This window comes from Crocodylus siamensis, chromosome 6 (assembly GCF_052110815.1).
Source record: "Crocodylus siamensis isolate JL-2025a chromosome 6, ASM5211081v1, whole genome shotgun sequence".
Lineage (NCBI taxonomy): Eukaryota > Metazoa > Chordata > Crocodylia > Crocodylidae > Crocodylus > Crocodylus siamensis.
Genome location: NC_143400.1, coordinates 22424287 through 22450667, shown reverse-complemented (window position 1 = coordinate 22450667; position 26381 = coordinate 22424287). Strand labels below are relative to the sequence as shown.

General features: G+C 51.2%; 1 protein-coding gene across 2 annotated transcripts in view; it reads right to left on the bottom strand.

Moving 5' to 3' along the window:
- Nucleotides 1-9256: 9256 nt before the first annotated feature.
- LOC149861630 (IgGFc-binding protein-like) overlaps nt 9257-26381 on the bottom strand; it is a 34566-nt gene continuing 17441 nt past the window's right edge. Inside the window, exons 8-14 of one of the 2 annotated variants that reach the window (XM_090052297.1) lie at nt 21758-22353; nt 20188-20758; nt 19432-19631; nt 15783-16163; nt 13913-14199; nt 13696-13728; nt 9257-10492 (exon numbers count right to left, since the gene is read on the bottom strand). In XM_090052297.1, the coding sequence (XP_089908423.1) occupies nt 13722-13728; nt 13913-14199; nt 15783-16163; nt 19432-19631; nt 20188-20758; nt 21758-22353 (2042 nt within the window). In that variant the 3' untranslated portion in view covers nt 9257-10492; nt 13696-13721. The remainder of the gene's footprint in view (nt 10493-13695; nt 13729-13912; nt 14200-15782; nt 16164-19431; nt 19632-20187; nt 20759-21757; nt 22354-26381) is intronic. The other variant, XM_090052296.1, reaches the window with a different exon arrangement.

Here is a 26381-nt window from a genome sequence, read left to right as displayed (position 1 = left end):
TGCATCCAGTTTTGGGCCCCACAATTCAAAAAGGATGTGGAGAAGCTGGATAGGGTGCAGAGGAGAGCCACGCGCATGATCAGAGGTCAGGAAAGTAGACCTTGTGACGACAGGCTGAGAGCCGTGGGGCTCTTTAGCCTGGAAAAGCGCAGGCTCAGGGGTGATCTGGTGGCCACCTATAAGTTTATCAGGGGTGACCACCAGGATCTGGGGGAACGTTTGTTCACCAGAGCGCCCCAAGGGATGACGAGGTCGAACAGTCACAAACTACTGTGAGACAGTTTCAGGCTGGACATAAGGAAGAATTTCTTTACTGTCCGAGCCCCCAAGGTCTGGAGCAGCCTGCCATTGGAGGTGGTTCAAGCACCTACATTGAACATCTTCAAGAGCAAATTGGATGCTTATCTTGCTGGGATCCTGTGACCCCAGCTGACTGCCTGCAGCCGGGGCGGGGGGCTGGACTCGATGGTCTTCTGAGGTCCCTTCCAGCCCTAATGTCTATGAAATCTATTGAATCTGTGAAAGTTGGGTTGGAAGGGACGTCCAGGGGTCACAGAATCATAGAGAAGCAATCATCTTCTGTGGTGAGGCGACGCATGGAGCCCTGTGTTGAGTTTTGGGCCCCCCACTGCAGAAAAAATGTGGACAAATTGAAGAGAGCAACAAAAATGGTTTGGGGGCTGGGGGATATGACTTATGAGGACAGGCTAAGAGAACTGGACTTAAGTCTGGAGAAGAGAAGACATACACACACATTTACACACACACACACACACACACACACACACACACAAATACCCACACCCATGTCACACAAATACACAGTCACATTCACACAAATACACACATACACACCCATGTACACACAAATACAAGCTCACATGCACACCCACCTGTACAGAAGTATACACCCACATACCTGCAAATACACAACCACATGCACACACACATGCACACATGCCTGTAGATACATGCACACACCCACATATGCAAACACCCCCCCCCCCCACATACACTCAAATGTGCACACATACACACATACACAGGCCCCTTTGTGCCTGACTCTGCCTCTCAGAAGTGCTCTGTATTGCAGGACATGTGATGAAAAGGGAATTGTAAAAACTCAGCCTGTGAATAAACCCATTAGGCAATGTGCTCTTTCAGGCTCTCTTGCCTACTGCCGAAAAGACCTGTGGTGAGGCAGGGCTCTGGGCAGGAATAAGCTGTTCCCAGGCAGATCTAGGAGTTTGAAAAGCAGGGTGCAAACAGCATGCTGCCTCCACACATAGTACCACATTTCAGCTCTCCACTGCCAAATTCCCACACCAGAGAGGAGCCCCATGGGTGAGATGACATGGTGCCAGTCTGGCCCAGGAGAGGAGGTGAAGCACCTCTGTGCTAGCGGGGTTAGTACGGTGTTATTCAATTTAAGATCAAAGCAAAAGCCAATATAATATGATTGGAATGTACTCTCATTGGCTTGCTTATATCTAAAGGTTTGGGGTTTTTTTAATCCAACAAATTAAGCAAAAAATAGTCAAATGAGACTGTTTCCTTCACCCCACTGTCATTATTAGGGACCTCCCTAAATTAGGTGACCTGAGATCCCTTCCAACCCTCATCTTCTATGGTTGGATGAGCGTGTGGTGCCCTTGTCTGAGCTCGTTGCTCCCCTGGAAATTTTCCGTTGGCAAAAAGTAGTGAAACCAAAGAGGTGGCATTTTCCATGGCAGGTGCCTCAAGTCTAATGAAGGGGGGAACCAGGGTGTCAAACCACCACCCTAGAGGGTCACAATCCAAACCAGGGGTTTTCAACCTTTTTGGATCAGTGTACCCCCAGCAGCCAGTCGAGAAGGAAGGAGTCTCCCCACGACGGTGGTGGAAGTGTCAGTGATGGAAGTGTCAGCAGCAGGGCTCGCTGCCAAGTACCCCCTGAGGCCTTCCCAAGTACCCCCAGGGTTGAAAACCTCTGACCCAGATCAGGAACAGACAAGGTTGAGTTCCGGATAGAGTCGGGAGGCTGAAGACTGGAAGGGACTGGCTAGCCTGAGGGAAGAGAGATCTAGACCAGTCGTTGGCCAAGAGTCTTGGCTGGCATCTGGAGGAGCCACAGGCTAAGCCAGTAGCCGGGACCATTCAGGTAATGAGGGCCAGCTGGGGGCTAATTATCTTTCCTGCTTTCTGAGCTTCTGACAGTATTGTCACAAAGGGACATCTTGCCTAGTGGGTAAATGTGGGGCCAGAGGGATCTGAAGCCAAGATCCAGGAACCAAAACCCAATCCAAGGGACTGACTAGAATTGGGGAAGCAGGGAGCAGGCCGAGTTCAAGCTGGAGTCCAAAGTCCAAGGTGGTGGATGGACAATGAGGGATAAATGGTGCCAGACCAGGGCAGACCCAGTGGTCCATCTAGCCCAGTTTCCCTTCTCTGATACTGGGAGAAATGCTACCGAGGAAGAACATGGAACTGGAGTGATCTATCCCCATTCCTGACATCCACTGTTATTGGTCTAGAGATCCCAGAGGAGCGTGGTGCTCTATATTAAGGAGGAATACACATCCTCGTTAATTAGCAAGGAGTCAGGGGAGGGGCACTCTGAGGTGCTTTGGGTTAGAGTACAAGGCAGTCGAGGGGAAAGGGACTTAACGGTGGGAGTCTACTACAGACCTCCCAACCAGGGGGAAGAGCTTGACCAGGAACTCTTGGGTCAGCTCACGGAGGTAGTGAAGGCTAAGGATGTGGTCATCATGGGGGACCTGAACTTCCCGGACATCTGCTGGGAAAAGCAGTCAGCCAGGTCTGACTGCTCACGTAGGTTCTTGGCCAGAATGCAGGACCTCCATCTAACCCAGGAGATGCACAGCCCCACCAGGGGGGACGCCTTGTTGGACCTGGTGCTGGCTACGGGTGATGACCTGGTGCGGGGGCTGCGGGTGCTCGACCACCTGGGCGACAGCGATCATCGCCTGCTGGGATTCACCATCCAGCGCAAGGTGGCAAAGGCCTGCAGCAAGGCAGTAGCCCTAGATTTCAGGAGGGTGGACTTCACCGAGCTAAGGAGGGTAGTCGGGGAAGCGCTGAGGTCCCGGGGGGAGGGGAGCCAGGTTTCCAAGAAGAGTGGTCGCTCCTCAAGGAGACGATCCTCCAAGCCCAAAGGAAGGTAATCTCAATACGGATCAAAGGGAGCAGGAGAGCACACAAGCCTCAGTGGCTCACCAAAAGCATCCGGGAACGTCTCCTTGTTAAAAAGGAGGCTTATACCCAATGGAAAGAAGGGGTCATAGTTTCATAGTTTGTAGGGTCGGAAGGGACCTGAGCAGATTTCATAGATTTCATAGACATCAGGGCTGGAAGGGACCTCGGGAAATCATCAAGTCCAGCCCCCCACCCAAAGGGCAGGAAGTCAGCTGGGGTCATAGGATCCCAGCAAGATAAGCATCCAATTTACTCTTGAAGGTGTTCAATGTAGGTGCTTGAACCACCTCCGCTGGCAGACTGTTCCAGACCTTGGGGGCTCGGACAGTAAAGAAATTCTTCCTTATGTCCAGCCTGAAACGGTCTTGCAGGAGTTTGTGACCGTTCGACCTCGTCATCCCCTGGGGTGCTCTGGTGAACAAACGTTCCCCCAGATCCTGGTGGTCACCCTTGATAAACTTATAGGTGACCACCAGATAACCCCTGAGCCTGCGCTTTTCCAGACTAAAGAGTCCCATGGCTCTCAGCCTGTCGTCATAAGGTCTGTTTTCCTGACCCCTGATTATGCACGTGGCTCTCCTCTGGACTCTCTCAAGCTTCTCCACATCCGAATTGTGGGGCCCAAAACTTGACGCAGTACTCCAGCTGCGGCCTCACTAAGGTCAAGTACAAGGGGAGAATGACATCCCGGGATTTGCTCGAGAAGCATCTATGGATGCAAGCCAGCGTTTTGGTCACTGTACTAGCTGCAGCATCGCATTGCAGGCCCATGTTCACCTCGTGGTCAATGACGACCCCCAAGTCTCTTTTGTCTGTAGTGCTATCCAGCGTACCACTGCCTATAAGGAAGCTGCAGGTTTTTCCTCCCAAGGTGGAGAACCTTGCATTTTTCGGTGTCAAACACCATCAGGTTCTCATCTGCTCATTTGCTGAGCTTGTCCAGGTCAGCCTGGATCATCCGCCTATCTTCTGGCGTGGATGCTTTGCCCCAAAGTTTGGTGTCATCGGCGAACTTGGCCAGTCCACTCCTGACTCCAATGTCCACATCTTTAATGAAGATGTTGAACAGGATGGGTCCCAGGACAGAGCCTTGGGGGACCCCACTGATCACAGGGCACCACGATGAGTGACTGCCATCAATTACAACCCTCTGGGTCCGATCACGGAGCCAGTTTCCCAGCCAGCAGATTGTGGTGGAGCCAAGGCCACAACTGGCCAGTTTGGCCAAGAGGTGATCATGGGATACCAGATCAAAAGCTTTTTTGAAGTCAAGATATATGACATCAATCTCTTCTCCCTCATCCAGGTGATAGGTCACCTGGTCGTAGAAGGAAATGAGATTGGTCAAACAAGACCTACCCGCAACAAACCCATGCTGGCTATCCCTTAGGATGTTAGCCTGGGCCAGTCCCTCAAGGATGGCCTCCTTAATAAACTTTTCTAAGATCTTCCCCAGGATAGAAGTCAGGCTGATGGGCCTGTAGTTAGCTGGATCCACTCTCCTCCCTTTCTTGAAGATCGGCACCACATTGGCCTTCTTCCAGTCTTCAGGCACTGCACCAGAGCGCCAGGAGCTCTCGAAGACCCGTGCCAGGGGCTGGGCTATGACGCTCACCAGCTCCTTGAGTGCCCTGGGGTGCAGATTGTCAGGGCCTGCTGACTTGAAGGTATCCAGCTTCTCAAGGTGTTCCTTCACAAGGTCAGCATCCGGATCTCCCTGTCCCATAGCAGGCATGGGCGTCCCATGGGACTGATGAAAGACTGACGCAAAGTACCTATTTAATAGGTTGGCTTTTTCCTGGGCGTCAGTTGTCAGTTGCCCCATCTGGTTTAGCAGGGGTCCAACATTGCCCTTGCTTTTCCTCCGGCTCCCCACATATCTGAAAAAGGACTTTTTGTTGTCCTTGATGCTTGAAGCTAGTTGGAGTTCAGTTGCAGCCCTGACTTTCCTGGTTTGGTCCCTGCAGGACCGGACCAGTGCAGAATAATCCTCCTTGGAGGTGAATCCCGTCCTCCATCCTTTGTAGGCTTTCCTTTTTAGCCACATTAGGTTCGCTAGGTCCCTGGAGAGCCAGGAGGGTTGCTGTGCCTTCTTGCTGCCTTTCCTCCATGTTGGAATAGATTTAGCTTGTGCATTGAGGATCGCTTCCTTGAGAAGCAACCACTCTTCTTGAACTCCCATCTCTCTGGGGTCACGGTCCCTGAGGGCCTGACCGACAAGCTTCTTGAGCTTGTCAAATTCGGCTTTTCTGAAGTCAAGGACTTCTGTGTTGCTGACTGACTTGCCAGCTTTACAGCGGATGGTGAAGGTGATCAGCTCGTGGTCGCTGTCACCCAGCTTCCCATCGATCACTAGGTCGCTGATTAGGTCGTCCCCCGTAGCCAGTACCAGGTCGAGCAGCGCTTTGCCTCTCGTTGGCCCATAGACTTCTTGAGTCAGGTAGAGGTCATCCACGCACGCTCGGATTTTGCTGAGTGATCTTCTCACGAGCTGTCCGGGTAATTGAAGTCACCCATGACAACCAAGGTCCTGGAGCAAGCGGCCTCAGTCAGTTCCCGGGCGAACTCCTGGTCAAGCTCAGGACTTTGAGTGGGAGGTCTGTAGTAGACTCCCACAGTTGTGTCCCCTGTGCTGTATTCCCCACAAATTTTTACCCAGAGGGTCTCTAGCTGTCCATGCCGGTCGCCATCATCAGCTTGCAGGGACACGTAGCTTTCCTTCACATAGAGAGCTACACCCCCGCCCCTTTTGTCAACACGATCCCTCCTGTACAGGGTAAGGCCCTCTATACCCGTGGTCCAGTCATGGGTGGAGTCCCGCCAGGTCTCCATTATCCCAATGACATCATAACTTTTTGCACTGAGCAGGAGGACAAGCTCCTCCTGCTTGTTGCCCAGGCTCCTGGCATTAGTGTACAGGCAGGCAAGTGTGCCCTTGGGGGCTCTTGCCTTGCCCACAGATTGTGCCAGGGCTGGGGCAGGGGTGGGCTCCCTTAAGTGCCTTGGTCTGCTGGCTTTGCAAGGGTCGCTCAGCGGGCCAGCAGTGGCAGTAGTCCCCCCATCCCCCAGCAGGCTTAGTTTAAAGCCTGGTGGAGCAGGTCAGCCAGCCTGGCTGAGAAGATCCTCCTCTCCCTCGGGAGATCTTCTAGTCCGACCCCCTGCCATGGCAGGAGAGAGTACTGGGGTCAAATGACTCTGGCAAGATGTTCATCTAACCTCCTCTTAAACACCCCCAGGGCAGGAGCCTGCACCACTTCTCTTGGAAGTTGGTTCCAGACCCTAGCTGCCCTGACCATGAAGTCGCGCCTCCTGATATCTAACCTAAACCTACCCTCTGCCAGCTTGTGACCGTTATTCCTGGTCACTCCTGGCAGTGCTCGGGGAAACAGTGACTCCCCCAGTGCCTGCTGATCCCCCCTGACTAGGGGTCATCACCAGGGAGGGCTATTCTGTAGTTGCTCGGGGATGTAGGGGGGCAGTTAGGAAGGCCAAGGCAGAGATGGAACTGGGGCTAGCTTCCCAGATTAAGGACAACAAGAAGTCCTTTTTTAAATACGTAGGGGGTAAAAAGAAGGTCCCGGCTAATGTGGGGCCCTTGCAGGACGACATGGGTAACTTGGTTGTCACACCAGACGGCAAAGCTAACATGTTTAACTATTTCTTTGCCTCTGTCTTCCCAAGTGGGGACCAGAACAGCCACCTCCCTGCTGGGCCCCACTCGGGCCCCAGGGGAGGCACACCTGTGCCACGGGTTAGCGAGGATTTAGTTAGGGAGCTTCTGGAGGAGTTGGACGTATTCAAGTCAGCCGGCCCGGATGATCTTCGCCCTAGAGTTCTAAAGGAACTGGCCGAGGTCATTGCAAGTCCCCTGGCACGGCTGTACGAGCACTTGTGGTGCTCTGGTGAGGTACCGGAGGACTGGAAGAGGGCCGACGTGGTCCCCATCTTTAAAAAAGGCAGGAAGGAAGACCCGGGAAACTATAGGCCGGTTAGTCTCGCCTCGATCCTAGGCAAGCTGTTCGAGAAAATTATGCTGGCACACATCCAGGAGGGGCCAGCAGGGGACTGCATGCTTAGGGGCAACCAACATGGGTTCATCAGTGGCAGGTCCTGTCAGACCAACCTGGTGGCCTTTTACAATCAGATCACCAGATCATTAGATGCAGGGGTAGCAGTGGACATCGTCTTCCTGGACTTCTGGAAGGCTTTCGACACTGTCTCTCACCCTGTTCTCATTAAGAAACTGGAGGGCTGTGGTGTCGACACCCACACAGTCAGATGTGTTGCCAACTGGCTGGAGGGCCGCACCCAGAGGGTGGTAGTGGATGGGTCCTTCTCAACCTGGAGGGACATGGGCAGTGGGGTCCCCCAGGGCTCGGTCCTCGGGCCCGCATTGTTCAACATCTTCATCAGTGATTTGGATGAGGGGGTAAAAAGCACCCTGTTCAAATTTGCTGATGACACTAAGATGTGGGGGGGCGTGAGCACACTGGAAGGATTCAACAGGCTACAATCAGATCTAGACAGGTTACAAGGGTGGGCGGATGAGAATAGGATGGGTTTCAACACAGACAAGTGCAAGGTGATGCACCTCGGGAGGAACAACCGGCACCATACATACAGGTTAGGGAACTCCCCTCTTGTCAGCATGGAGGCGGAAAGGGATCTTGGGGTCATCATTGACTCCAAGATGAACATGGGCCGGCAGTGTGGGGAGGCAGTTGGGAAGGCCGACCGCACCTTGTCCTGCATCCACAGATGCATCTCGAGCAGGTCCAGGGAGGTGATCCTCCCCCTCTATGCGACATTGGTCAGGCTGCAGCTGGAGTACTGAGTACTGCGTCCAGTTCTGGGCGCCACACTTCAGGAGGGATGTCGACAGCATGGAGAGGGTCCAGAGGAGGCCACTCGTATGATCAGGGGACAACAGGGCAGGCCCTACGAGGTGACGGGACCTGAACCTGTTCAGCCTCCACAAGAGAAGGCTGAGGGGGATCTTGTGGCCTGTTACGAACTAGTCAGAGGGGACCAGCAGGCAATGGGGGAGTCACTGTTCCCCTGAGCACTGCCAGGAGTGACCAGGAATAACGGTCACAAGCTGGCAGAGGGCAGGTTTTGATTAGACATCAGGAGGCGCGACTTCACGGTCAGGGCGGCTAGGGTCTGGAACCAACTTCCAAGAGAAGTGGTGCAGGCTCCTGCCCTGGGGGTGTTTAAGAGGAGGTTAGATGAACACCTTGCTGGGGTCGTTTGGCCCCAATACTCTTTCCTGCCATGGCAGGGGGTCGGACTGGATGATCATCTCAGGTGCCTTCCGACCCTAGAAACTATGAAACTATGAGGAAACATCTCCAGGACTTCTGGCCCACAGCCATGAACAGACCCATTGTCCATGTGCCTATCCAGACCCTTGTTGACCCTGGATGTGCTCTTCCTGCAGAAATGGGTTCCTCCAGTTAACTAGACATTGTGTGTGGCTGATGGGACCAACTCTAGAGGGTCTTGGCTAGAAGGTCTTGCCTCTCCACTCAGGCTCAGACTGATGCCAGATTTGGGGTCAGGAAGCCATTTCCCCCCACTCCCCCTCCCCCGTCAAATTGGTACAGACTGGGAAGGTGTTGCCTTCCTCTGTAGTGGGGGCAGGGCCTCTACCTGGGATCTCTTGAGTGTATATTAACAACTTTCTACAGATGTGGGACGTTAGCCACCATGGTCTCCACTTTTCCCTGGTGGCAGATTCGGGTGTGATGTCTGGTGTTGACGGTAGATCTTGAGTGGCATGTCTGCACCTGTATTTATATGTGCCCAAACTTAATGTGTCCTTAATGGTGATTTTAGGCTAAGCTCACTTAGAAGAGGCACATGTAGGCACACACAGTGCGTGTTAACACATCCATTTATGGAGGTGTTAGACATGGGGAATCTCCGGGTAAGGGGAGCATGGCGCTGGCTGCCCTGGGTGCGATGGAAGACGTGTGGGATGGACAGTGAAGAACAGGCATGTGACCAACCCCCACAACCCTAAGAGCAACCTGGAGAGCAAAGGTTTATGGAAGGCTTTATTGCTCTGTCCACCGGCCACTGGAGTGAGTCAGAATGAGGCCAAGGCTGGGAGAACCCATCTCTTTCGCCATACTTGGTGTGATTCTTAAAGAAAGCCCCCCGGTGCCCATGGAGGAGCAAGGTGTCCAAATGCCCTGGGCTGGGTTCAGCCTCTAATTCCTTGGACACGTCTGCTCTGCTAGGCTGGAGGGGACTCCCACATGGGGGTCGTTCGGGCTTATGTACAGCAGGTGTGTGCATGGGCAGGCAGGCAGGGTGGTGGGTGTACAAGCAGCGGGGTGGGACTGTGTGCGCATGTGTGTTATGCACATGTGGGTGTATCTGTATGTGTGCACACATGTGTGTTTGCATGTATGCTCTGTCCCCAGTTTAATAGGATTGGGTATGCCTATGTTCTTTGTGCACAACTCTGTGTGTGCATGCGTGTGTGTGCCCATGTCTCAGATGCCTGGGTTCTGTGTGTGTGCATGTGTATGTGTGTACACATGTGCAGGTGTCTGTGAAGGTGTGATTGTGCAAACACAAGTGTATCATCATGTGAACATGTGTGCATGTATGTTTGGGGAGTATGCATGTTTCTCTGAGGGCATGGTTGTGCACACAGAAGCATGTGATAGTGTTAACGCATGTACGCAGCCACCTGTGTGCCTGTGTGCATGATTGTGTTGTGTGTGTGTGTGTATGTGCATACACACACACTATGCCCCTTGCTGAGCAGGATCAAACCTGCCTCTGTGTGTGTATGTCCCGGACACCTGGGTTCTGTGTGTGTGCATGTGTGGGTATCTGTGCATGTGTATGCCCCGGATGCCTGGGTTCTGTTTTCGTGTGTGTGTGTGTGTGTGTGTGCGCACGTGCGCATGCGCACATGGGATTGTGTGCACATGTACAGCAAGCATGGGATCACACTGACATGTTCATATGTGACAACCTGGGCTATGTTCCCTCCCAACCCCTCTCCCAGCCTGCTGTGACCCAAGTGCGCATGGGTGATTTGCGTGTCCACACATGTGCAAGCTGGGATTACCAAAGCTAGAGAAGCCAGGTGTTTGATGGGTCCCAGCCTGGCTGTGCATCTTGGCAGGCCGGTCTGTGGGGAAAGGAGAGGACAGAGGCAGCTGAGGCCCGTGGTGGAGATGGGTTCTGCTCACATGCCATGCCGTGCTTCCACACCACCTATGGCGGAGGGTACATGGGGGGTTCCACGTTGGTTCGTATGTGGCTGTAGGCATGGCTGGAAGAGAGAACATGGCTGGAGTGAGCTGGACCCTCCCTTTACCTTTGCTCCTAGCTGCCCCCCAAATTCCACCTCCCCAAAACCCACCTTCCACCAGGGGCAGCGTGGCCCCCACGCCACATGTCCCTTCCCCCTATGAACATGCGTAGGTGCCGACACCAGCCCCTGCTACCATACTTACATCCATATAGCACACAGCTCCCCCTGCCCCCTCCCCCTCCAAATATCAACCCTGCAAAATCAGGGTAGGTCTCCTCAGCAGAGAAACCAGTATTTCCTCACTGGAATAGAAGCATGGAGACATTGTGCTCTGACAGCTCCTGCGGCAGCAGGACATTGACCACCATGGTCCCCCCTGCTTTCCCTAGGGTGGTTGGGTGTGTGAGGTCTTGTGGTTGTGTGGCAGGGTTGATTTGTGTGATTTTCATGGTAGGTTACACAGTGGATTGGTATAGGTTGACTGGAGGGTGCAGATCTTGCCTCAGGTGCGGGGTTGGACTAGATGTGACCTCTTCTTTGGGAAGTCCCTAGTTCTCTATGACTCTATGACACCTAGAGGACCCTTCCAGGCTGATTTTTCCTCGACCCTATGACTATGACGCTATTACCTCTGGAGATCCCTTCCACTCCTACTTTTCTCTGACTCTACAACTAGGACTCTATGACCTCTGGAGGCCCCTTCCAACCCCACTTCTCCTTGACTCTCTGATTATGAATCTATGACCACTGGAAGTCCCCTTCAGCCCTACTTCTCCATGACTCTATGCCCTTTGGAGGTTCCTTCCAGCCCTACTTCTCTACGAATCTATGATAAGATGGCTGCCACGGCAAGGCAGAAAGGACAGAGTCTTGTGTTAACCCTCTTGCAGCTGCTAAGCAACTGGCAGCAGAGATTAGGACACAGACCAATGGTTTGAAGTTGCAGGAGAGTCAGGTTAGAGTGGATCTCAGGAAAAACGTCTTCTCCTTTAGAACTGGGAGGCAGTGAAAAGAGACCTGGGGCAGATGTGGACTCTCCATCACTGGAGGGGTTCGAGGAGAGGCTGGACAGCCACTGGTTGGTGATGATCTAGGCCTAGTGATGCCTGTGCTCTGCTATGGGGATGTCCCAGGCTTCTGGGTTTTGCTGGTTGCCTCCTCCCCCCAATTTCTACTTTACATGGCAGGGAGATTTTAAGCCTCTCAGAGGCACTGGGTGTTGGCTGCAGCCCAGGCTGGGGATGAGGACTGGGCTGTCCCAATGCTTCTGCTGGGACCCACCCAGGAGAGTCCTGGCTAGAGGGCCTTGCCCCTGCACTCAGGCTCAGAGTGATGCCACTTTTGGGGTCAGGAAGGAATTTCCTCCCCTGGTCGGGTTGGTACAAACTGAGGTGCGGGGACAGGTTTGCTTTCTTCTGTAGTGGGGGCATGGCTTCTACCTGGGATCTCTTGTGCATATATTAACAACATTCTACAGTAGCAGGTCAATGGCCACCGCAGTCTCCCTGCTTTCCCCGTGGCAGATTCGGGTGTGATGTCTGGTGTCATGTCAGCATTGATAGTAATTGTACTAAGAGGTCAGACAATGGGTGTGTCTGGGCTGGTTTGGACAGGGCTGGTCCTGCCTCCAGTAGGGTTTGGACTAGATGTGACCTCTGGAGGTCCCTTCAACCCCACTCTACATCTCTATGACTTGTCTATGGTTCTATGATTGGCCAAGCACTGTGGGTTGCAAGGTGAGCTGCTGCCTGCCATCTGGAATGCTTTGATGAAGAGGGTGGTGTGGAAACAGCACTTTATTATTCACAGACACTAATATAAACAATCATTTGCAGTGAAGATGTCACTATGCAGTTACTGCCCTTGACGGGCCTGAGCCTAACCTTGTGGCTACACCCAAGAATTTCCTGCTGCCTTGCCTACATTGTCTCCTGGGATACCACACTTCTTGGCCACTCTCTGTTTCCAAGAGGACTTACTCTACGGAATGTCATGGATCACATGCCCACAGCAAGTGCAGGTCTTGTTTTGGAGGCATGTGGTATGCGTGGAAATACAGTATGCTAGTCCTTCTCCATAGACCCCTTATATCTGTCTTCTAGTGCCATACTTTGGCCCTGCCATACCCATGCCTCCAGCTTCCCACTTGCCTTCAGCTAGTCCCTCCCCAGCCCTTTTGTCTTAGAAGGACAGGAGCTGTGGAGTGAGGACACCACCCTCTACCCCCTGAACTCACTGCCATCACCCTAGGAACACATGAATAATGTCATCTCCACCTTTTAGGGAATCATGTGAGCCTGTGCCCTTACGAGAAGCCCCTCCCACAAAGGGGTGGGGCTTGGAATCTGGGTGGGGTCTGGGTTGTATTAACAGGAGTGTCTCTTGCAAATCCATGGCAGTGAGTCTCCTGCTGTATTCACCATTGGGAAGGCCCACCCTGGAGTCCGGTGTCCAGTTTTGGGACTCACGCTTTAAGAAGGAGATGCACAGATGAGAAAGAGTCCAGCACAGGGCAGCCAATGTGTTTAAGGACCTGGGAAGGAAGACTGATGAAGAAAGGCTGGAAGAGCTGGGGGGATTGAGTGTGGAGGAGAGAAGACTGAGGGGGGATTTAATCACAGTCCTCAAAGCCCTGAAGGGTGATGAGAGAGAGAATCATTGAATCCTAGAGATGTGGGGCTAGAAGGGACCTCCAGAGGTCACATCTAGTCCAACTCCCTTCTTGAAGCAGGATTACCCCCATCAAAACCATCTCAGATAATCCATAAACTGAGTATGGAGATGGGCTTTCCTTTGTAGAGGCAGGGTAGAGGACTAGGAGCAATGACCTTAAACTGCAGCAGGGGAAACTGAGGCTGGAGATGAGGAAGAACTTCCTGACTCTGAGTGGCATTGGAACAGGCACATATAAAGTTGTAGGGTCTCCACCCCTGGGAAGGTCCAAGAGCAGGTTAGATGGACACATGGCTGGGATGGTTGAATCAAGGCTTGTCTTCCACTGAGCGGGGCCTTGTGAGGTCCCTTCCAGACCAACTTTCCCTAGGATGGTGTGACAGTTAGTTGATAGTGTTAGCTCCCAGAGTTAGCCTCAAGTGCTCCAGTGGATGAAAGAGATTTATCCACTGGCCCAGTTGGACCATCTGAGCATTGAGATGGTCATTGTGCAGCACTAAGAACTCAGTATGTGAGGAAGAGCTGGTGGGAAGAGAAGAATCACTTACCAGAGATGTTCCTTGCCTTTTGAGTGTCAGTCACTGCGGACAAAATCAGAAGAGATGGGGAATGCCCACTGAGTTCCCACCCACAGAGGCTGGTAGACACTGGACCCATTTCTGGGTCAACTTCTTGGGGTCCCCAAGCCAGCCCGTGGGACAATCCCACCCTTGGAGAACCAGCACCATGCGTCATTGCAAAAGACCATGTCAGTGGGACACTCACCACCCCATGAAGTCTCTGGCCTTCCAAGCATCGATGACCTCTGCAATGGTCCCCATGACTTTTCCGCTGGGCAGTTGCAGATCATCGAAGACATTGTCATTGAAGTCCCCGCATGGTGCACAGAGTTTGTTGGTGAGGTTCTCCCTGGCAGTTATAGTCATCTCCCTTCCAGGGCTGAATGTGACCTGCACCCCTGAGGCCTGAGTGATGGTGATGCTGCCCTGGGACTCATTCAGGGACACGGTGTTGGAAACCTGTGCTGGGAGCTTCACAAAGAGCCCGTTCACCTGGAAGACATCGGCAGGGAGGTCAGAGAGCCAGACGGGCATCATGGGAGAGGGTGAGATGGAGAGATTGAGGAGTGAGCTGGAGTCCATGGGCCATGACACAAGGCAGTGGAGTCCATGGACCATGTGACAGCACAGTGACATCATGGTACATAGGTCACATGCCAAGGAGGTGACATAATGAGTTCATGGGCTACATTATGCCACAGTAACATCATGAGCTCCTGGGCTACATGATTGGGCAGTAGCAATGTGAGACAATGGGCCACATGACAGGGCAGTAATTGTCATGGTTTCGAAGGCCACATATGGCAAGGCAGTGACATCATGAGTCCAAGGGCTACTGATAGGGCAATGATATCATGGGTCTGCAGGCCATGTAACAAAGAAGTGAGTTCATTGGCCATGTGACAGGGCAGTGACATCACAAGTTTGTAGACACTGTAATGGGGCCATGACATCACAGGTTCATGTGTCATGTGCCAGGAAAGTGACATCATGAGTTCATGGACCACATGATAGGACACTGAGGCCTGGTGTCCACCACCAGCTCTGTTGTAAAGCAGTGGGGCCTGGTGTGGAGAACTGTGGGGAGCAGTAGCAGCTGTCGAGGAACTCCTGGGTTCAATACCCAACTGGGTCTCCCAGTCTACACCACAGAGTCCAGAAGGCTTTAACCAAAGCCAAGTGGTCGTAGGTGACCCTTCCTAGAGACAAGAACCCATATTTCCCTCCACTGATCACAAATATAGCCCCTGGGCCAGGCTTTACCGTATTTACTCACATACACTGTGTCTTTTTAAACAAATTATTAGTACACTGAAATGTACTGTATTTTCTCACATACAACACACACCTCCACTAAATCACCCCTCTCCCGCAAATCAGGGTGTATGGTTTAAGTGGGGGAGCTGATCTTCTGCCCTGAATTGAAGCGCTCTACTCTTATCCCTGCTCCAGCCTGCAGCTGTGGCATTTCTATTCAGGTAGCTGAGGGAGTCCATTGACTTAATGATTGCTCATTTTTCTTCACCCCAGAGGTATTAATGACCATCTCTCTTTTTTAATAGACTTCCTGTTCCACTCAAGCTGACCTTTCTTAGGGGAATTTTGCCACCTCGTGGCAACTCCTGGTCTCTCTCCTCATATTCTGCAACCCTACAGATAGCTTTTTCTAGCTATTTTTAAATTCACAGATCCACCCACCAAGACCAGTCATCCACTGCACCTGAGGCTACAGCTTTTATTTGAGCAGGAATGAGCGATGAAGATGAGGCTCTGCACCCATGACTGGAAAATGCTCTTGCTTATTCATGCTGCCTTCCCAAAACAGGGTGCTTAATTTATGCTGAGATGTATTGTATATGAGAAAACATGGTAGCTTTTGAGGGTTGGTGGGATGGTACTGTCCATCTTGAACTACATTAAACCAACTTGTAGGGGGCTACAGAAACAAAGTGAGGGCCTTGTTTGAGCATGTGTGGTACATGAGAAAATAGGTTGATTTGTCATCAAGTGACAATGGCTTGGGGATACCAAGAAGGCATGATGGGTTTTCAGAACTGGGGCTGGTCACCTCTCACCTGAATCTCCATGTTGCTGTTCACGGCGATAAAAGCCTCCCGGAAGAAGACAAAGACGGCCGTGGCTGCCAGGACTCTGTCCCCATGGCATTCGCTGACTTCCACTACCACCTTGAACCAGTTGGGTGATGCTTCGTTGCAGAGGGCAGCCACTTTGTATGTCCCACTGTAGAAGAGCTGCCCAGAGGCCCCATCAAATGTAGTGAAGTAGGCCCCAGGGGTCAATGTACACTGGCCTTCCTCCCTCACACAGCTCAGGCCCCCAGCCCGGAGGGCACACGTCCGCCCCACAGGGCAACCAATCGTCTCACAGACAAGCCCACCTGAGGTGTGGCAGGTGCATTTCTCCGAGCAGTTGCTAGTGATGACTTGTTCCTTGGCCTGTCAAGAAGAGCCCAGACAAACACCCAATCAAGATAGCTCCATTTATTGCTCTGCAGTAATTGTTTTTTATGTTTGCTCCTACCCCAGGGTAAGCAAAAGCTAAATGGTGATAATTCTATCCCAATTTAATTAATGGGGATAATTCCATTCCCATTTAATTAATTGTGATAATTTCAACAGTTTAATTAACAGTAATAATTCCATCCCAATTTGATTAATGGTGATGATTCCATCCTAATTCAATTAATGGTGATAATTCCATCCCAATATAATTGTGCTAATTCTGACATTTTAATTAGCGGTGATAATTCCATCCCAATATAATTGTGCTAATTCTGACATTTTAATTAGCGGTGATAATTCCATCCCAATTTAATTAGCGGTGATAATTCCATCCCAATTTAATTAATGGTGATAGTTCCATTCCTATTTAATTAGCATGAGTGGTTTCCTTCACAGAGAAATTACTCCATTTAAGGAAAGCACTTTTCCTTTCCAATTGCAGAAAGGAGGACATTGGTCAATGGTCTGATGCTGCAGCAAAGGAGGTTGAGGTTGGATCTCAGGAAAAATGTGTTCCCTGTTAGAGTCAGGAGGCAGCAGGAGAGACATCCAGGGGAACTGGGGACTCTCCATCACTGGAGAGGCTCAAGGAGAGGCTGGACAGACACTGGTCAGGGTTGATCTAGGTGGAGCTAGGCCTATACCTACGGGAGTTGTGGACTGTCCATCACTGGAGGGTTCAAGGAGAGGCTGGATGGCCACTGGCTGAGGGTGATCTAGGTGTCATGATGCCTGTGCTTTGCTATGGGAATGTCCCAGGCTTCTGGGCTGTACAGATTCTTCCCTTCCCCACTTTCTGCTCCATGTGTTAGGGGGTTTCTAGGCCGCCCCCAGAGGCACTGGGTGGTAGGACTGGGTGAGGCTTTGGACTGTGCTTTGGATCTGGAGAAGATTTGGACGCTTTGCATGCCAAAGCAGCATGTCCAGATTGAAGTGTTGGCTTCTTTAGGCTTTCCGAAGCCATTTGGAGCTTCCAAATGGCTTTGGAAAAGCTTTGGAGCCACCTTGGAGATTTGGCCATAGGACATAATGGGGAATCAATGAAATATCTATAAATGTGTTTTTTTCGTCTGATTTGGATGAAACTTGCAGAGATGGTAGCCCCTGGTGAGACCACGAAGCTTGCCAAGTTTCAAGAAAATCGGTGCAGGGGTTTGGGGGGAACTGCAGCTCAAGCTGCTGACAGGCAAGACTCATGACATAGATGACCCTGTGTGTGTTAAGGCACAACAGACTGAAAATTGTAGGGGTGGTGGTTCCTGCTGAGGCCACGAAGCCTGCCAGGTTTCAAGGAGATAAGTTCAAGGGTTTGGGGGAAACTGCACCTCAAGCTGTGGACAAGCAAAACTCGTGACATGGGTGACCCTGTGTGTGTTAAGGTGCCGCAGAGTGAAAGCTGCAGGTCTGCTAAGCCCCTGCTGAGGACATGAAGCCTGCCAGCTGTTGAGGAGATCGGTGCAGGGCTTCTGGGTTTTGGGGCTCTGCACCTCTAGCTGCTCACAGGAAAAAGTCGTGTCATGGGCGCTTGTGCATCTGTGTCTGTCTTGGGGCATGGGGTGGAGGGGGCGGAACTACTGCAGGCCTGGCTGCTAAGCTACTGTATTACCAGTTACCAATCAATCCCGATTCACTCAGGGACCAGCTCAATACACAGAACCTAGATACTAGTAGCTACTAGATAATGCGTTAATTAGCAACACTTAACACCTACAAAATCACAGACTAAGGAGAGGAAATAATCAGTACAGACAATCAACGGCCCCAAGACAGAGACAGTCAGTTGCACAAGCACCCATGTCACGAGTTTTGTCTGTCAGCAGCTACAGGTGCAGGGCCCCAGAACCCAGAAACCTTGCACCGATCTCCTTGACAGCTAGCAGACTTTGTGGGCACAGCAGGGGCCACCATCCCTGCAGCTTTCACCCTGCTACGCCTTAACACACACAGTGTCAACCATGTCATGAGTTTTGCTTGTCCACATCTTGAGGTGCAGTTCCCCACAAACCCCTGCACCTATCACCTTGAAACTCGGCAGACTTCATGGCCTCAGCAGGAGCCACCACCCTGCAGTTTTCAGCCCACTGTGGCTTAACATGTACACATGGCATGAGTTTTGCTTTCAAGAATTTGGGGTGCAGTTCCCCCCAAACCCCTGCACCGATCTTCTTGAAACTTGGCATGCTTTGTGGTCTCATCAGGGGCTATCATCCCTGTATATTTAATCCAAATCAGACAAAAAACAACAAATGTATATATATTTCATTGATTCCCCATTATACCCTATGGCCAGATGGCCGAAGCGGCTCGAAAGCTTTGGAGCCACTTCAGGTGAATCAAAGCGGGAAACCAATCTAGAGCTCTGGATCATATCCCTGGCATCTGAAGTGGCCAGATCTGAAGCCAAATCAAATAGTTACCTATTCGCACAGGCCTACTGGGTGGGGGCTGCGGCCCAGGGCTGGGACAGGGACTTGGCTGTCTCTGTGTTCCTGCTGGGTCCAACCCCAGAGGGCCCTGGCTAGAGGGTCTTGCCCCCGCACTCAGGCTCAGACCAATGCCAGATTCTGGGTCAGGAAGAAATTTTAACCCCTGGTGAGACTGGTACGGGGTGGAGAGGGGTGGGGTTGCCTTCATCTGTAGCAGGGGCACGGCCTCTACCTGGGGTCTCTGGCATATCTATTAACAACCTTCTACAGCAGCAAGATGTTGGTGGCCACGGTCCCCCTGCTTTCCCTGCACCAGGTTTGGCTGTGATGTCCTGGTTGTATCAGGGTTGATGATAGTTTTACAAAGAGGTTCAATGCTGGATTTGTCTGGGATGGTTTTTTTCAGGGCTGATCCTGCCCCAGGCAGGGAGTCAACTAGATGTGCCCTCTGGAGGACGATTCCAACCCCACCTCTCTATGATTCGATGATGGCATCACACCATGATCCAGAAGGAGGACACGAATGAGACAATACAACAATGGAGAGAAAGATGTTTGAATGGGATGAAGACCATGAACAAACATCATAGTTGTAAAGAAGAAGGTAAATCATAGAGAAGTTGGGGTGGAAGGGACCTCTGGAGGCCAAGTAGCCTCTGGAAACTTACGTTGCCTTTCCCCAGTTATGCCCCCTTCCTCCACCCACCTGGAGGCCTCAAATGGCCAGTCCTGTCCACCCACAAGGGCACCACCCGCCCTGATACCTTAACTCCCACCTTAAAGTAGCGCCCTTCCCACAGGCACCCGCACTGCTCCATCGACACACAGGACTCCCCATCGAACATGTAGCTGTCATCACACTGGCAGCCTTCAAAACATCTCTCGGTGCACTGGCTGGGCACGGATAAGCTGGCACATGTGAAGTCACAGGACCTGGTACATGCCTCATAGTGGCTGTGGGGTGGGCAGGTGAGAGCTGGGAGGGGGAGAGACATGCCCGAGCATGAAAAGTGCAATTAACAGGAGGTATTTTACAAAGTAATTATGAAGCCATAAAAATGGCCATCCAGCTACAAAAATATCTTGCTATACCTACAGCTGGCTGGAACGCAGCTCTAGAAGTGTTACCCATTCTCAAGGATTATGTCTGTGGCTAGCTGGCTCTTTTTGTACCTGGACGGCCATTTTTATGGCATCATAATTAATTTGTACATGTGGCTGGGCTAAGTTTATTGCATAATTCACTAGAGATTTGGGTAATATATGTAATGTGTAATGGGGGCCCTAGAGTTGTTACACATTTTCAAACACCAACTTTGTGACCAGTTGACTTTTTTTTGTAGCTGGACGGCCATTTTTATGGCATGCTAATGACTTTCCACATGTGGCCAGGCTAAATTTATTGCATGATTCACCAGGTAATTGTGTGTATGGTTGGTCAAAATAACCCTGAGGTGATGCTATCAGTGGGGGCAACTCATGTTGGGTGAATGAGCAGGGTATGCAGGCCAGACTGGAGGTTGGTTACTTACGGCAGAACGTGGCAGATCTCCAGACACCAACCTCAGCTCCGACCACTTGGCAGGCGGCCATGTAGGCCTGGAGGCTCTGGCAGAGGGTCTCCTGTGCCCCGTCAGCTGCACACATGTCCTGGAGACAGTGATTGTAGTAGCTGTTGGGGGTGACCAGCAAGTGGCAGCTCGCAAAGGGGCCAGATGTAGCTTGGATGACCCCACAAGAGGTCTCAGCTTGGTACAGTGCCATCTTGGTTTCATCACACACAGGGCATTGGTCCCCACAGCCATCCGAGCATGTGGCGCTGTCTGTGGGGACCTTCCAGGAGGCCACAAAGTCGGCTATGTTCTTGGCCATCTTGCCATTGGGCAGCAGGAAGTCATCACTCTCATTCCCATTGAAGTTGCCGCCCAGGCCACACATGTGACCCTGGAAGGTGCTGGGGATGGTCACCAGGATGTAGGAGGAAGTATCATAGAGGACACGGAGGCCAGAGGCTGCCTGGATGATGATGTTGTTCCCTTCCTGATTGGCCCAAAGCTTCCTGTCATCCAGAGCTAGGGGCAGGGTATGGAGCTCGCCATTCACCTGGGCCAAGGAGAGATTTGCCTGTCAAGGCTGGGTTGTGACCCACACACTCTTACACATGCACACTCACAGACACATGCATGTACAAATGCATGTAGATTTGCATGTGCAGAAACACACACATGCACTTACGTGTCTGAAGATGTTTTCAGGTATATGCGCACACAGATTCAGGCCTGCACACACATACATGCAGATTCAAGCATATGTGCACTTACACATGCTCACACAATCACACCAATGCATCTACACACACTCGTATACACATACTGACACACATGCACATTCACTCATACATACACACACTCATGCATTTGCATTTGCACTTGCACTCACCTCCACACTTGCATGTACATACAAACTCATGCACATATGTGCTTACACACAGACTCACCCACACACTTATACACATGCATACACTCACAGACTCACACACACACAGATTCAAGCATGCACACCCACTCACACATGTGGGCAGACCCATACACACAGACACACACATTCACATACACATGCAGACTCAAACTCATGTGTACTTACATGCACTCACACCCATGCATCCACATACATTCAAACATGCACTCACGTATGCATGCCAATGATTACACATGTGCATACACTCACATGCATACACATCACATACTCATGTATTTGCATATGCCTTCACTTCCACATTCACATGCACAAACAGACTCACATAACATATGCTTCCACACAGACTTGCCCACATGCATACACTCACACTCATGCACACACAGATCCAGGCATGCACATACACACTTACACATGTATCCCATACCTGCATCCACACACACTCATGTGTACACATGCCAACTCCCATTCATACACAGACACATACACATGCACAGGTAGGTACCCACATGGGCTTACACACAGACTTACCCAAGCCCACACATGCCGACTCCCACACACACGTTTCTACACTCTCCCACTGCACACAGATGGTTAGCTACTGGCTCTTCCAACCAAGGCACTCACCGCTGCTTTCCACTGCCTCCCCCTCTCCATACTGATGGTGTAGCCATAGGCAGAGACCACCACAGTCCGTGTTAGTGTCCTGACCCCTGGCCCAGCCTGGTCATTCTCCACCACCACAGAGAAGTTGGCCAGATGTGGCTGCTTGCCACAGACTTTGGCCAGCATGTAGGCACAGGAGCCCTGGATATCAAAGGCCCAGCCGTCGAAGGAGACATAGTGATGGTCTACGGACACCACTAGCTTCCCATAGGCCACAGGGTGGCAGCCCAGAATGCCATTCTCCACTCGGCACTCCTCACCGGAGCCACAAGTGGCCAGCTGGCATGTCACCACCCCATTGGCCTGACACTGACATCTCTCCCGGCAGGAGGTGTCAGTGTAGAAGGTCTGCCCTCGGCTGTAGTAGCGGTTCCGGTACACACAGCCACATTCGTCAGCTGGCACGCACTGGTCTCCACTGAGGACATATCCAGCATCACAGAAACACCCTTCAGAACATGGCGCATCACACGTTGTTGGAGCAGAGGGGTCATGGCAGGTGGCTGGGCAGCTGGGTCCACACACCTCATAGTGGGCATGATGGGGGCAGACGGGACCTGTGGGGAACATGGGAAGGGGAGTTAATATAGAGATTATGGGGTCACAGGATCCTAGGGAAGTAAGCCTGGAAGGGATCTCAAGGGGTCACATCTAGTCCAGCCCCCTGCTCAAGGTAAGACCAGCCCTGACTAAACCATCCCAGCCACATGTCCATTCATCTTGCTCCTGGACATCCCCAAGGATGGAGACCTAACTAGTGGCTGTCCAACCTTTTCTGGAAGACCTTCAGTGATGGAGAAACCATGCTTCCCTAGGCATCTAGACCACTGAGGAACTACCATGAAGAAGGAGGAGGACACCTTTTCTCTCTTGTTGCAGAGAGCATGACAAGGCCCAAAAGCTTGAAGATGCAGCGAAGGAGGTTTAGATTGGACCTCAAGAAGCACTTAGAAATAGAGGCATAGAGGAGTCGGTACGGAAGGGACCTCACAGGATCTCACCTAATCCAGACCCCTGCTCAGGGTAAAACTAGACTTAACTAAACCATGGTCTCGATGACTATGCAATGGTCTCAAGTTGCAGCAGGAAAAGCTTGGGTTGGATATTAGGACAAAAATTCTCACGAAGAGGGTACTGAAGCACTGGAATAAGCTCCCCAGATAGGTGATGGGATCTCCATCCTTGGAGGTTTTGAACACCTAGCTAGACAAAGCCTTGGCTGGGATGATGTAGTTGGGGCTGGTCCTGCTTGGAGCAGTGGGTTGGACTAGATGTCACCTCCTGAGGTTCCTCCCAATGCTCATTTTCTATTATTCCATTTCTATCCCACCCATGGGTCCATCCAACCTTTTCCTGGGCATCTCCAAGGCTGGAGACTCAACCATCAACCTCTTTTGAAACACCTCCAGTGATGGAGACGCCAAAACCACCTGAGGCATCTATTTCACTGAAGGGTTACCATGAAGAAGAAGGAGGATATCTTCTCCCTCTGGTTGCAGAGAACAGGACACACGGCCCAATGGTTTGAAGTGACAGCAAAGAAGGTTTAGGTTAGATCTTAGGAAGAACTCAGCCCCTTGTACACATCACATGTATTACACAATTCACTGTTGCATTGGTGTATCACACAATGAGTTTAGATCGGCCACACGTGCAAAGAAGACCAGCTGCCCGTGTGAAATAATTATCGCACAATGAACTGGTGAATTGCTCAATAAATGTAGACTGGCCACACATGCAAAGTAATTACCAAGACATCAAAATGGCTGTCCAGCTACAAGAAAAGCCAACCAGCTACAAAGGTAGTGCTTGAAAAGGTGTGGCAACTCTAGAGGTGGTTTCTATCCACTTTTAGGACTCTATGGACTGAGTAACTTCTTCAACCTACCACCTCCACCACCATGGATTTGATTCCATTGGTCCATCATCTTCTTTCTCTCTCAGCACTGTGACCCCATCCCTGCTCCCTTCCACCTCCCCTTCTCCCCACACCCAGGCTTAGTTGGCTAACATTGCATTTCCTGTAACCTAATTGCACTCCCCTCCTCACCCCATCCCTTTTATGTTAGTCTCTCGCTCAGGCATTCTGTATTTCCCTTATGGCTTTGTCATTTTTTGGTTCATAATTCTTAATATTTACTAATAAAATTCAATATGAACAGGCAGCAGGACCAAGGCTCCTGCCATGTGTCCAGAAACCAGCTATAAAGCTGTTACACCTTTTCAAGCACCAACTTTGTAGCTGGACAGCCATTTTGGTGGTACAATAATTCTCTTGCATGTGTGGCAGATCTGCATTTCTTATGCAATTCATCAGTTAGTTGTATGATAATTACTTTGTGTATGTAACCAGTGAACATTTATTGTGTGATTCACCAGTGAATTGTGTAATACTTGTAACATATGGTGGGGGCCAAAGATACAGGCACTTCTATGCTCCTAGTTGTGGGTTTCTGTTTCTTCGCTTTTTAAAAACAGGGCTGATGTTTTTCTCTAGTATTGGCAGGGAAATAATTCTCTGGAGGGTTCAAGGGATGAGAAACATTCTCTCTCTTGGCACAGAGTGGAAATGTGAAGGGTGTGGACACCCATACATTTGGGATGCTGTCGAAACAGGAGGAGCTGAGAGCCATTCAAGTGTAGCCAAACTGTGCTGGCTTTAATGTTCCTTCAGCCAGGGCTGAAGTTGGGGGCATGGGGGGGAGTTTGCTACACTGTATTTTCTCGCTTGCAAGACACCCTGGGATGGGATGGGATGGGATGGGATAATTGTGTGTGAGTTTGTATATGTGTGTGCACGTGTGTGTACACGTGTGTGTGTACGCATGTATTCTAATATAATAAATGGCTTAGTCTGTCTGTCTGTGTGTATGCCTGTTTGTCTGTCCATAATGCTTCTGGCCAACTGCACATGTGCTGCCAAGAGAGTAAGCAGCGATTGGCTGCGCAGGGGGGAGTGGTGGGGAGCGGGGTCACAGAATCATAGGGCTGGAAGGGACCCTGAAGGATCATCAGGTCCAGCCCCCTGCATGAGCAGGAAAGAGATCTGGGGTCAAATGACCCCAGCCAGGTGACTGTCCAGTCTTCTCTTGAAGACCTCTAAGGTAGATGATTGCACCATGTCTTGGGGGAGCATGTTCCATAGTCTGGACACCCTAGTTGTAAAGAAATTATTCCTAATGTTAAATCTGAAACTGTCTTCCAAGAGTTTGTGGCCATTGTTTAGTTTTCCCCCAGGGTGCCCTGGTGAACAGTTGTTCACCAAACCCCTGATGTACATCTCTGATATAACGCTAAGCCACAATCAGGTCCCCTCTCAGCCTTCTTTTCTTTAGGCTGAAGAGTCTGATATCCCTCAGCCTCTCCTCATATGGCTTGCCATGCAAGTCCCTGATCATGCGGGTGGCCCTTCTCTGGACCCTCTCAAGCTTTAGCATGTCCTTGTTGAAGTGCAGCACCCAGAACTGGAAGCAATAATCCAGCTGTGGCCGCATCAATGACCAATGGTTAGTAAAGTGGGAGAATCACTTCTTTGGATTTACTGGGTCAGACCCGAAGAGGCAGAGGGAGCAGGGTCGGACCTGAAGTGGGAGGGGAGGTGAGGGGGGTGGAACTAGATCAGACCCGAAGCGGGGAGGGGGGGCTGGGGCCAGACCTGACGCAGTGGGGGATGTGGGGGGCAGCAGGGCCAGACCCAATGGAGGAGGGGAAGGCGGGGACTGGGGCCAGACCTGAAGTACTGAGAGTGGGGTGGGGATGGAGCAGGGCCAGACAAGGAGTGGCGGGGGGCTAGGGTAGAGCAGGGCCAAACAAGGAGCTTTAGAGAGGAAAGGCGGGGCGCAGGGCCAGACATGAGGCTCCGTCCCTGTCAGCTCCCCCCCCATCATTATTGATGGGCAATTTGCTAGTGTGTATGTGTGTGTATAGCCTTGTCTGATTCAAATAATTCCCAGCTTTCTCTGGCTGTAACAGCCAATCTGCTCCATACACTGCACTTTTGAAATGCTCCCCTTTTGAAAGGATCCTCACTGGACATGTGCCCACACGTAATATCTTAATTAATTATTTTCTCTTTTCCTGAAGCAAATGGACCAATGGAAACCTTTTCTATTTGCTTCTTTTGAGACGCTGTGTTTCCAGTCGGGTATTTTGTCTCTGGCTCGGCCTCCAAAATCCTTTGAAGCCCTTTGACATGAAAACAAATGGAAGGTCAAACAGAAAAAAAAATCCCCCCGCTCATCTCCAAATGCAACTGCCAAATTGTTCACGTTGAAAGAAGCGAAATGCGACATATGGCCAAGTTCAAATTTGGAGGAAGGAGGGGGTTCCTGGAGATGTTTTCAACATGGTAAGCCATCAAAACCCACCCTTTCCCGGATGATCTGCCAAATACATCATCTTTGCCTTGGAAAATTCCCAACCGGCTGGAAGTTTTCCCCTTCCCTCAAAGCCTTGGATTGAGGATAGGTTTCTTCTTGTTTGCTGGCCACATAGTAGCTAGGGACATCAAGTTTAAACAGCTCAAATAGTCAATGACTGTTTCTCAAATCTGATTGAATTTTTTCCTTCAAAAAAGCCTTTTTTT